General features: G+C 37.6%; 1 protein-coding gene across 2 annotated transcripts in view; it reads left to right on the plus strand.

The window, feature by feature from the left end:
• LOC138336307 (integrin beta-3-like) overlaps nt 1–13,565 on the plus strand; it is a 28,746-nt gene that overhangs the window by 10,904 nt on the left and 4,277 nt on the right. Inside the window, exons 1-10 of one of the 2 annotated variants that reach the window (XM_069285744.1) lie at nt 1,707–1,796; nt 1,983–2,076; nt 2,867–2,889; nt 4,485–4,615; nt 6,621–6,693; nt 10,373–10,454; nt 10,612–10,721; nt 11,486–11,581; nt 12,075–12,210; nt 12,518–12,631. In XM_069285744.1, the coding sequence (XP_069141845.1) occupies nt 2,016–2,076; nt 2,867–2,889; nt 4,485–4,615; nt 6,621–6,693; nt 10,373–10,454; nt 10,612–10,721; nt 11,486–11,581; nt 12,075–12,210; nt 12,518–12,631 (826 nt within the window). In that variant the 5' untranslated portion in view covers nt 1,707–1,796; nt 1,983–2,015. Of the gene's footprint in view, nt 1–1,706; nt 1,797–1,982; nt 2,077–2,866; nt 2,890–4,484; nt 4,616–6,620; nt 6,694–10,372; nt 10,455–10,611; nt 10,722–11,485; nt 11,582–12,074; nt 12,211–12,517; nt 12,632–13,565 lie in introns of those variants that run through there. The other variant, XM_069285743.1, reaches the window with a different exon arrangement.

The following is a 13,565-nucleotide window of genomic DNA, read 5'->3' on the forward strand; positions in this document are numbered from 1 at the left end:
CGACGTTACAAATAGCGACGCCATTAGTTCCTTTATTGGCCGATTAAATAAGGTTTAAACCAATGGGAATGCTTGTTATAAGCGAAGCTTGATTATTTATAAAAGCATAAATCAATGTGAAATAAACAGTTTTCAGTCAATTTAACATGCATTACTAATCTATTTGATATATCCTAATGTTTTTCCCCATGGAACAAATGTATAGACTATATACCCCAAAGTACTTCAAATGTCATTTGATGTCCCTCGAACATGCGAGAGTCAGAATAAAACGAATTATATGTCTAATCTATCCATCAGCATTTGCCGATTTGATGAATAAATAAAAACGGCGCGATGCTTCATAGCAATCTTTTCTGGTCATTAAAACAGGAATGCACATGCATTAGCGATATAACGGTCATCCCGTCCACCCACTTGTGCATGTGCTTCGGCGCGTGTAATTACATTGGTAAATACTTAATGCTCGGAAATACATGAATGGTGACCAGGAAATATCATATAAATGTATAGGAGTAAATAAAGGTCAGTGGACCACGTGCCGAAAGGTCAAAGGGTCATGTCCTTGACCATCCTATAGCTTTATTATAAACGGATGAAGTGTTTCTGTCATGCTTCATTCCCATGAAATGTTTTAAATATGTTCAGGGCTATAACCATGTTGTACTGTAGTAATTGGCACCGACAATATAGACCTCAGTCAAAGACTTGTAATTATACAGACAAAGTAGCCGGAGAGGTCAGTCAAGTGTGAACCCGGGTCAGCACTCGTAATGTTCTAGTGTTAACGGAACAGTTGTCACACACAATTTTCGATATCCATGGCTTTGCTGATATTTGGAAAAAAACCACTATACATGTATTTCCAGTGGATGTTAAAAATACCAGTACCGAACTCTCCGTAAATCGTAAGTATGCTACATAGTAACCAGGTTTTACCTTAAATAGTCAGTGTTTCGGAAGGTCCTGATGCTAAAAATGTTTGTCAATGTTTCATGGGGATTGTATATTATTAACTTTATTTATTTTACATCGATTGAGAAACAAGTTATACAACTTATTTAAATCACTCTCCATGGCGCGGATGTAAGCGCGCGAGGGGTCTTAGTGTGGAAGGAAACCGGAGTGCCCGGAGAAAACCCACGTGATCGGGCAGGTGACCCCTTACCTTTTCACGTCCGTGCCGGGGATCGAACCCAGGCCGGCTAGGTGAAAGGCGAGTGGCTTAACCACTACACCACCCGATCACCCGAAAATGGGGATTGTAATTCTTGACGACTTTCCACTGTTTTAGTAAATACATCGTGCCTGGTTTAGTTGTTCATGCGTTACTGATATTGTTCCATGCGAGACTCGGGACAATGGCAGTGTTTTATGTGATGTCAATTGAAGACAATTTTCCTGTGTTTTTCGTATACGATCTCTGCTCTACAATAAGAATGTATCGTAAGTTATGGTTTGCTGAATTCCTATAAGAATGATTCGGACCAATGGTATAGTGTTTTGTTATCGTGACCGAGGTAAACACATTAGCATACACTGTTGTTACTATAAAAATCTATATTATTTTTACGTCCGTATGTCAGCAACATGAAACATGTCCGTAAGTCATCATAAACACTTAGCGGTCAATCCTTCTCCCCACTCTACCCGATCACATTACAACACTTCAAAGGAACGTAATTCATTATAATATCGTTTAGGTAGTAATAACAACGTTACAGCTTTGGTCACGAACGCTCACGCGCAAGGCGCAGGTCACGCGCGTGGTCACACCGCGAATGGCTATTGGTCAGGTATCAGTTTATGCCTTTTTGTGTTTTATCTTGATTAACTATGATGTCGGTAATGGATCCGGCGAATCACCAGAGCGAGTTCCCGATCAAAACAAAGAAAAAAATAATCGCTGAACCATGACCAATCACTGCTCGGGTTTCATTTTTTATCAATCAATTACATTATGTTTTTTCCACAATTTACAGCTCACAAGTGGCAGTGATTGACCGTCCGTGAGGATGAAGGTGGACAGTGTGACGTTAGAAATGGTGTTCGTCACGTGCTATGCATTTCTATCAGGTAAGTCATTTGACCTTCACATCTCGCGATTTCGATCTAAAACACATTTTCTGTGAGATAATTTTCTATGTATGTACGATGATGGTACTGTAATATAAAGTTTGTTACGCAGGTGATAATTCTTTATGCAGTGTGGGCCGTAAAGACTTATATATGTGCGCGCAAACGTTCACTTACATTGATTACAAACATTTTATTAACCTTAATTTCACAAATTCCGATTGCCTTAGTTTCCGAACATCTGTAGGGAATTGGTTTCTTCCGTAACTATGTATCGGGCGTGTACACATTAACACATCAAATGATGGCAATAATACATGTTAGATTAACCAGAAATCAGAGGGCGGGGGTTTATATTTACACAAGATCAACACGTAATACATTTCCTTTGTGGTAAGAGAATAAAGATTTTGGAGTATGTGTTTTGTAATATGGTAGTATCAAGGCGCTTTTCTATTTGTTTTTCCACGTGTACTGCCAGGAATATTTGGAACGGGGTTGATTAAGTGGGATTAACAATCATACCGATCTGAACATGTCTGCTGCACGTGGATATGTCCGTGTGTTTCCTAAAAATGGCACCAAGTGCCTGGCGTAACCTGTCAGAAATCAGCTCGCCCTTTTCACCCATCAGTAACCCCAGACGAGCTAGGTTTCCGAGCCCCTACCTAACTCCCAGATATTACGGTAGAGGTGACCACCTATTTGTGGGTTTGTGGTGCACACCTCACCACCATCTGCCTCCTATCTCTCCTTACTGATGATAAATAATGATATTTTCTCGTTGTAGGTTACAGAAGCCAGAGTATAGCCGTAAGTATTTACCAACAGTAGCAACCAAAGTTAACTTGATGACCCGGAGGTGGAAGGTTTCCATTGTCTGTGGTCCCGTTGTTGTACTTCCGTTTTTGTTTCTTCAATGAAATAAGGGTGCGGTGATAACAATACACAACAGAACAGGTCGATAACACAGTACTTGTGCAAGGTCATGAGGATCTAGACATCTCTAAAACGTAGCATGTGATTTTTATATTTACTTCCACTGAGGTATAAATCTTACACAACACTATCAGAAACAGTGCTCCAGATAGAGAAATACTACAAAACATAACTTAATACCCCCTATAGTTTCTGACATGGAAAGTACTCCCTTGATATTATGAATACAATAAATGTTGTGTTTCCATCATTAAGAAGAGGTTTTATCTTGAACTTAATGAATCATCTTTGACACCTATCTGAATTATTGAAAGATGATGTTTACAATAACATTCACATTATATTGGAGATATAACACAAAAATCTGAGTGTATTTTAAATAAACCGTGAAGTAAATGAGGTTTCTATTCAAAATTCCGAATTCATTTTGGGACTCTTTTTTTTCTATGAAATCATCCAATCAGAAGCAACGCTACAAATGGTAAAAAAGGACATTTTTAAGCCAATGAAAATGCTTATTACAAGCAAAATTGAATTATTTACGCGTATACAATGTTTCGCGTTGCGTTATTTTCAATATTTTCGCCAATATGTACATTCACGTTTAGGCAATATTCGCAAAAGATTTGAATTCGCGTTCGCGAGAATTACATATATATGTACGTTCAAATCAGTATCTCGCAAAAACAACGTGTTTTACAATAATGCACAATTATAATAAGAGGTTGATAAATGCCAAGAAGGAACGGTGCTGTAGTTGTGATTTAAATTCAAAACTTCGTTATCACATTAACTATACTTCCCCATACCAGGCCCTACAATGGTCCACGTACATTATGTTACACGATTTCATATTGTCGCCCTATCTCCCACAATTATATACAGGCTATCAGCTGATCACGGCCAGAAAGTTATGATAAACTGTAGTTCACACGGCGATATACTTCATCTTATAACACAGCCTGGAAGGTTTCCAACTAATATGACTTGATTTTAGTTTTTAGAAAACATTAAGATAAACGTCAGATGTTTGTACAGCGTTAGGGTTGGTTAGTAGTGATACACTCGGTATAATACTGGCTGGGATTTAGATATACTGGTGTATTATCACAGAACAGTAGGATAATTAATATCAAACATTACCCATATCAACTCTCGTGTTTTATTGCTTCTGATCTCATTCAAAAGAAAATTTTATGCTTAGCCCTTAAAAGTGAAACTTAGATACCCCGCGGTAAATATGCATTACAATGACTTTCATTGTTGCAGTTAACGTCGTAAATGTCAAAATTTAAAAAAATATATATCAACAATGATTCAAGAAAAGTCAAATTTGTCATTGTCAAATGAGATAATCTGAATTTCAATTTAATCCCTTAATATTTGATAAGGAACTGCGTAACAGTTTTAGATTGTCATTATATGAGCATCGTCTTTATGCAATATGTAATGGTCCCTTTTTGTTACAGAGGCGATCACCCCAGTGTTCTAACCAGGGTGAGTTGGTAAAAGGTCTATGTGCCTGCTTCCCAGGCTACAGTGGTTATGACTGTAGTCAACTCGACTCATCTCTTGAATTGTCCTGCATCAACCCCCATGCGTAAGTATAAATAGGGCCACTACTAAAAGTCCTATACCACTCGAATAAATGGTAGATGTATATAGCAGGTACTAAAAGTGCAGGATTCTCAGGTAATCAAGAAGGTGATATTAAGTTCTCAACAGGTACGCCAATATCCATACTGTTATGTAGTAAGCTTCAGGATGGCCGATTCTTTGCGAAATCATGACACTGCTTAATCTGTACATTTGAGACTGTTTTACTTTTAAAGATGAACTAACAGCTGCATTCAATTCAAAAACAAAAACAACATTGTTTGTCTCACAATTGTTAAAAACATACCTATTCACTCAAAGTTTTGTAATTCATCCTTCAACATATAGATTAAGAACATTAATTATCAGTGTCCTTGAGTACGCCAAAACATTTGTATAACCGTTTGTAGTTAACAGTCAGGGTCATGTAAGGACGGCCTCCCATATATGTGATGTGTTGCGTGTATGGAGTGTGTGGTGCGTGTTTTGGGAGACTACGGTATATTCTTTTTGTGTCTTCTTGTATAGTAGAGCTCTTGCCCTTTTTAAAGTGCTATATCACTCAAGTATGCCGCCGAAGACATCCCTGCCGGTCATATTATACTGACAACGGGCGAAATAGTCGTCCCACTCCCTTTATGCTGAGTTCTAAGCAGGAGAAGAAACAACCACTTTTAAAGACTATGATGTGTCTCGGAAAGGGGATAGAACCAAGAGCCTTCCTGACAGGGGCGAGCGCTCGACCATAGGCAAAAAAGTAAGGTGGTGTCAAGAAAGACGTTAGGATGAGAAAGCAAGGCAGGAAGGAGGAAAAGATAATATCCTAAATTTAGTGGCCTTTTACGATCATGCAATAGGGGCAGCAGGTACAATTTTTTAGGGCGGTAACCGTTTGAAACATACATAAGTTGTACCAAGCGGTAACAATATTTGGAGACATTCCATTTGTGTAAGGAACAAGAACAAATTCCGGAAGTCATTTGATAAACCAATTTATCGACTGACAGCCGTACGTAACGGCCACCCCTGTTACGCCACGCCGGAATAACAGACAATGTAGTTACCGTATACCGGGCCATATGGTTTACACGGTGGTCCGCAGTGTAAAATATATATCAGAGAGCAAAAGAACTATATCATCAACATTTTAGGGAACATTTGAAACCAAAACGTATGCCTGGACAACACATCTTTGAAATCTTGTTAGGATTTTTTCTGCCCTCTATCACGTGCGTCAAATGACAAATTACGCGCACTTCCAGGGGCCATGCCACGTGTGACCGAGACTGTGAGATTTGTTTTTGTATTGAAATGTTTATGTTAAATGTTACTAAGCAGGATTTGACATTTCGTTATCGTTTACTTTTTCTGGTTTTAAAATTCATTCACTTCCTGTCAGAAAGTGCAGCTATTGCAGAACTTGAAATGGGCTCTTTACAAAAATAACGATCCTCCGGTTGACCTCACCATTCCAATACACACGTGCCCAGCTGTTGATGTGAATCATAGCTGATAGTTCAGTCCAGGTTTAGACGCTTAAAAACAAAACATTGTAATCTTCAAACGTCTTGAAATCCAATTTACAACACATGTGGTCTAAACCATGGAACGTCTGCGCGAGCAATATCAGCTGACACACCACGTGGCTGCCTGTTGCTATTTGACGGTCGCACTGTGTATTTGTCGTCAACTGATAAGGAATCACGTGGTACATTACCATTAAAATTCTCTTCGTGGGGTCTACTGGTCTCATGTCGAGTTTTCATTCAAACTTAAATCAAATCAAAAGATTCGAAGTTAGGATTGAAATCCATGGCTGAAGCCGAGGTTTACTTTTGAGCAGCAACTCCCATCATCATTATCGCAATATGATGACTTATTACAAAATGTAAAATTTCGAAATTTGTTTACTTACAAAAGGCATATATTGTTTGTTACTCACATACCTATTTATGTATTACACGTAAATATAAATGATATTTAAATCCTGTTGTATCTTCATATTACAGACAGGTAGAGATGGTATGTTCTGGACGTGGTCAGTGTATCGGTGGGCAGTGTGAATGTGCACGACGGCGCTCGGTAAGTACTTATTTGCTAGACACTGTCTCCTGCCATGGGATATCAGTACATATAATCAGCACTGATCTTCTTTGAGGTAACATGGTAAAATCTGAAACAATTTCGTGCACAAAACACGTTCAATGGATCATGGACAACCCGCATAAACAGAGGATAAATCCTCAAATAATCTACCAGAAGCACGTTTGCTAGGAAGCTCTAACAGCCTTCAGGAAAAAGATCTTAATCAAGTACATATACAATCACAAACAATCCTTTTTTGGCCCTTTGGGCTGCTGAAAATTATGTAGAATTATACCTAGACAATTTTGGCCATTAGGGCTGCTGTAAGGTCCGAAGAATTATCAAAAGAATGACAGTCGGTAACTCTCAGGATCATGTACCTAATGCACAAACACTACATCTGTATATAAAACAAATCTCCTAAGAGTACGAACATCATAATGACATTAATCGTCAGTGACAGGGAGACTTCCATTTTCGTAATATAGTATCATAAAGGTTTGCCAATTATGAATCATATGTACACGTGACATTCAGCCTTTCATAAACGTGTTTCTGTCAGTTCCTATACAAGACGTTGTATGGTCTTTGTTTGACTGGCGCACTTTTACGAAGTCCGTACAATTACAGTTAGCATCCTAAAACACAAAGTATTGGATGGCTTCCAGTTGTATCGCTCTAACACTTGATGTTTTTGTAGTGTTAATGTGTGAAATGTAAAAACTTATGATTTACAATTTACTTCATTAGAAACGGAAGTGAACTTTACTATTATGAGTGGGATGGACAAATATCTACTGTTGAAAAACGCAACCAATCCTATTTCTGTCAGAAATATACGAATCGCAGTTTATTAATGTTGTTTTGGCACATCGCGGCTGAACTCCGGAAAACTGAAACACGACTACTCTCAATTAAATTGGTAAACTATTACTACCTAGAGGCTCAGTCTGTCTGTTCATATCACGTGACATCAAACATCCCAAATGTCGGCAGCTGTTGCCTTGGTTTTTGTACCCATGTTACGGGAAGGGTACGGTAGCATTTATCGATTATCAGGGATCTGAGAATTAGTTACAGATTATATAATCATGGACTCACAAGACTGCCCTAAGACCATTTTTAGACGTTTTAGAGGTCCAGATTAAAAACGATAAAAATCATACTCTACATGGTACTATATACGAGAAGGGTGGAAAGCTCACAGCTCAACATATCTAACCTGCCTACCTTTAGTGGCTATAAAACCACATTTCTAGTACATCGTCATAAAAACGGTTACTACCGTTGGAAAGAGCGATCATTTTTCTTTCAAAATCATCCTATACATCTATAAAAAGTGCCGTCGTTAAGACGATATAAGCCCCATTATGACAAACACCTTGAACAGCAGCTAATTAAGATTCATCCTGGTGGCGTGGCCGATATAATATGCATGAGCGAGGCTTCGGCTGCAATCTGATTGGCCGGTTATAAAAAGTCTATCTTTTCGGGACGCTGTACATCTATATATGGAAATGTGTTTTTATAGTCGCTAAAGGTAGGAGGGTACTTTGAGTCTAAAAGCGTTCCACCCTTCTCGTAAATAGTACCATGTAGAGTATGATTTTTTGACCGTCTTTAATTTAGACTTCTAAAACGTCTAAAAATGGTCTTAGGGCACTCTGGTGGGTCCATGATTATATAATATGTAACTAATTCTCAGATCCCTGTGGATTATCCCCTATATCGTGAAGTGGACTAATATTTCTGACTCAAGTTAGGATAACTGGTTGATAAAGTCCTTAGTTGTGCTTTCTACTCCCACGATTTTCTATATAATACACATAATGTGCATGTAATCCTTACGCAATAGGAAGCACATTACAATAAAACAGGTGACGTATAAATGTAGATACAATACGGTTCTGTTATGGGAACTGTGCTGTAAAGGCCTAATGTACATGTTTGTCATAGCATACTTTGCTGCTGAAATAAAATGGCACTGTTCCCACTTTCACACCCAGGACCAATACACAACCTCTGTTTATCTGGTAATTAGGCGATGATTGGTCTTGGCAGTCGTTGGACCATGTATATGGTAATGCTTCTTTTAATGTACATGAATTGTGTAACAGTCTGTTTCACTATGATAATGCCAGCCCTACCCTCTAATACAGATAGACTAAGCTAATGATAGTACTTCATTAATGGCAATGACTGTTTTTGAAGTCTTATTTTTTCTGAAATGTCTCGTTTTATTGCCCTTTGCTTCCGTTCTTTAGAGGGTACACATTCATGATTTGTTTTTTGTAAGCTGCAAAAGACATAATTATAGGTCATGATGGTCCTTTTCCGGCTGTAAACTACCCAGACGATATTCCCATCCCCATGAAATGTCCTGATAGGACAACATTTCCCAGATGTCTGTCTAATGGCGAAATTCCATCGGCCTTTCTCGTACAGGTCGTGACATTTCGTGACATTCCGTCATATTCCACCACATTCCGTCACACCAAGACCCCCACCAGGTTATGCTTCCGTGAGTAATAGTTGTCACTTTGAGATATTTTTTTCGTGAAATATATGTAAGATGTCAGACTCTTTTTTAAAGTTATGATCTGTGTGACCTGGAATATGCAGGAAATGTCGCGTCATGGCGAGATAATGGATTTGTGCAACTCTTACTGTGTGAATGATTATAATGGCGAAGTGTCGCCGCCATTTTGAAAAATGTGTCCTGAACTTGGTCTGTTAAGAAGTTGACCTTTATACATAAAATATGCACTGGCTCCAATGTCTTCGAATGTAACTTCTGTGAATTTTTGACTTGTGTCATATTTTGACTTCAGTTCGTCTCTATAAATCGGGAACATGCTGGTTGCGTTGTTGTTTTCTTCTAAACTTTAAAGATTGTGCTATCACCTAGGTATTGTCGTTATCGAAGATCTGTGAAGGGCAACGCATGGTTATCAATTAATAACACAAATTGATTAATCACTTTTAACTTCTAAAACACTATTTATTTTACATTTATTGAACATGTATCAACCTTGATATGAAATAATAACACAAGCATATGTAAATTTAATTATCACGATATACTGCAATGACGGCTGTAGTATTTTAAATCAGATGTCCATGTCTTTCATCCTTAGATCCTTCAGCAGAGAAATAAAGGGAGCTTCTTTATCGTCTTCTTTGTTTTCGACAATGGAAGTTTGTTTTGAAATTAACTAACTAATATAAGGGAAAGGTATTTCTGTTGCGTTGATTTGTCTGACATTTTCATATATCATAACCTTGTATTACGCGTGTTGCGCAGCTATCTATTATGAACATATTTGATTTCGCAAGATTTTTCTTCAAACTGTTGTAATTTTTCATTCCTCTTACATTTGGAAATAGAGTTTACCACTGAGATTCCCGATTGCCAAGCTGAAAGTAAATGCGATTAAAACACATGCTTTCCAAGACTGTCAACACTATGGAATCATGTGCAATTATTTAATACATACATTGTACATGTACTAAGCGTAAATTCTACCATATCGTAAAATGCATTCCTATTTGGTATACTGGTGCATATAGAACATCAGGATTTTAATTTCCCTTGGTACCTTGCATAAAAAAGTTAATTATCTTGATGAATGTTGACTTCACTATCTGGTGATGAAGTTTAATATTTGTGTTCCAGAGACGACCAGACAAGTTTAGTGGCGAGTACTGCGAATGTGACGACTACAGCTGTCCTTTCTACATGGGTCGGATGTGTGGGGGTAGGTATAGAGTAGGGTTTGGGGGCTGCCCCTTCTACAGAGGACGCTTATGACTAATTAGACTTGACTTGTAGGTACATGTATGTGTACAATGATTCTGCATGTTTGTCGCTTGAAGAAAAGTTTTAAACAAGATTTAAAATAATTATCGTTGCAGGTAATGCCCGGGGGAGGTGTCAATGTGGGGTGTGTCAATGTGCCCCCGACTACACGGGTGAAGCGTGTGGCTGTAGTAGTATGACAGACGGATGTCTGGCATCAGACGGCGTAAGTAACATATAAAGAGTTATCTCCCCTCTCATTTAAAACATGAATTGTTTACTTCATGATGAAAAAAGTAGCTGAGATAATACAAAAGCCGGACACTAATGGCATAGCTTGTGACAAATGATGCATCATCAAATGCTGCATATCTATCAGATTTAAATTTACTGTAACATGTTAGCGGGTTATCTCCCCTGTTAGTGTAAGATACGTAGTATGTGGTTATCTCCCATATTTTTATAGTACAAGATGGCCTGGTTGTGGAATTACACAGATGCAAGTATTACATGTTGTGGTTAGACTGTATAAGCGATAACTCGTTTTTATCTTCATTACACATTCCAAGCACATTCGGATTTTTTTTGTTTCTAACCAATCACACGTGTTGATGGGTGTGACGTCACAATAAAAAACATCACTAATGAATCACAAGCAAACATGTGGACATGCGCATCCCCGCCCTTTGTACTGTTATTTTATGGGGATTGATGTTTGCCATGGTAGCCTCTCTATCAAACATTTGTTAAGTAATTAGAAGCCACATGCATCCACATACTTTATCACACGGCTGTTTTTTTTTTTTTTTTTTTTTTTTGTACAAATACATTTTGTGAAAGAACACCGCTGAAGTTTCAAATGTTTCGGATTCAACGCCGTATATCTTGAGGAGAAAACAAATATTTTGCTGAAAAAATGTTGAAATATCCATCTGGTTGCATTTAAATTTTACTTAAAAATAAAGAGTATTTTTTTCTTTGTTGTCCCAGAGTATCTGTAACAACCAGGGTTCGTGTGTGTGTGGCTACTGTCAGTGTGATAAAGATAGTATATTCAGGGGTCCAACATGTGAGGAAAACCCAACGGTAAGTATTGATCCAAATTAGAGAGTATCCTGGTGGACCATTATTAGTGACATGTTTCGATTTCAATTTCTTCATTAGTTTAAAGCATTAATATCAATTTATATTCTTTACTACATATTACTTGACACGATATATCACATAAAAGTCATGACAATCATTTACGTTCATTATGCAACTTGTAATCGATGCCATATCACACATTCGCTACGTTTACATTGCGCAAACATTCGTTTGCACTCATCCACACACAAATATGTACCAGGTTCAATATCCATGAAATAAAGGAATAATATGAGTCTCTCTCTTATTTGATGTTGGTTTAATGTTCCATTGCCTTCATAAACTGCTCCTTAGTACCAATACCCCCAAAATAATCTGTACTCTGTCTATCGGTATAGCTTTTACGTCCTTGTTTACACATGTAAAATGATATTTTATTGTTATGTAAATGTTTTATGAAATGTTATAAATATAAAATAACCACCTCCTGCAGGGTCCGAGCACCTGTCTAGACTTACAGCAATGTGTCCAGTGTCGGGTGTTCGGGACAGGCCCTTTGTCCAAAGCCGACTGTGTAAACGACCGAGTGTGTTCCAATCTTCGGATACATTCTGTGGACAAATTTACAGGTTAGTGATTTAATCAAACAGTACAAATGTCACTTCTTCTATTACACATGTTCGGGTTCTTGGTCATCCTCAGGTACACGGAAACAAAAACCATCTATGTAAATTAAATTAATATTGCGAAAGTATATTACATATACCTTTACAAACAGTTCTGTTCTTTTTCAGAAATAAATATTCATATATTCAGTTATCTCCCTTACTATTACGAGTTATCCTTCCTTGGTTCAGGAAACTCTATACTTCATTTTAACTTAATTATCTGCAGAAAGGAGAAACTACACAGACTTTCCACACGTTCTTATTTCAGAATCTCGATCAGAGTATCTTTGTGAGTTCAGAGACGAAGATGACTGTTTATTCCGGTTTGGATATTCCTATGAAAAATTTGGTACCAAATTTGTCCAGGCTTGGACCAGAAAACGTAAGTAATGCGGCAAAGAAAGTCATCGATTGTAGGATATACACCACGGCCATACCAGCTATATACCACAGTACAATGCATAAATATCAATAGGATCTTATACCTCAGAACTTCAGTAAACAGTGGAATCAATACGTACAGTATTGTCGTGGTGACAAATGGCCTGTATTTATGCTACAGAAAACATTCCAGAAAAAAATATCTGATCAGCGTATTTACGTCAGACTTAGATAAGGTCCAGTGGCTTACTTTCTTATGTATTTCTATATATCATTATCGATATAAGCATTACTTTGGCGTATGTACCATTACAGTCTGATACATCTACTCCCACGAAATTCGTTAATTGGAAGGTTTTCTATGTATCAAATAAGCATGTACATTAGACATTTTGGCCATAAAACATCTTTAGATGGTATTTAGTGACGTAAGTATGGTGCTTTAAAAGACATGTATCGTTATATCTATCACAATTACAATAGAATGCGATCTGCCGTAACGTACGTAATAATGCCACATCAATTATAACCAATGCCATATGATACTTTAAAATATTTACACTAAAACTGATTAATGTGTCGGAACATCCTGAATAAAACTCGAGACTTCAGACAGCCTGGTCTACTTTCGGAGGACTTCCATTTCCTCAATCCTTTATTTCTCCTAGACAGTGTCTTCCGTCCTTTAGACGTTTTATACAAGTATGCTGCCTCTGAATTGTATTTACGATATCCGTCATACACACTATACATAACATGTCCATCCTATCGGGTGAATTACATCGGTCACATTAACCACTATTTGAAGATTATAACATTTTGCTATCTGTATCAATTTCATGTACATGTACCTTGAAGTGAAGTTGAATACTTGTCTTTTACACCAAAGATTTATACTTATAAACCTTTGCTTACACTAGTATGTAATTTAGTAT

The sequence above is a fragment of the Argopecten irradians genome, chromosome 12 (genome assembly GCF_041381155.1).
Source record: "Argopecten irradians isolate NY chromosome 12, Ai_NY, whole genome shotgun sequence".
NCBI classification, from domain to species: domain Eukaryota; kingdom Metazoa; phylum Mollusca; class Bivalvia; order Pectinida; family Pectinidae; genus Argopecten; species Argopecten irradians.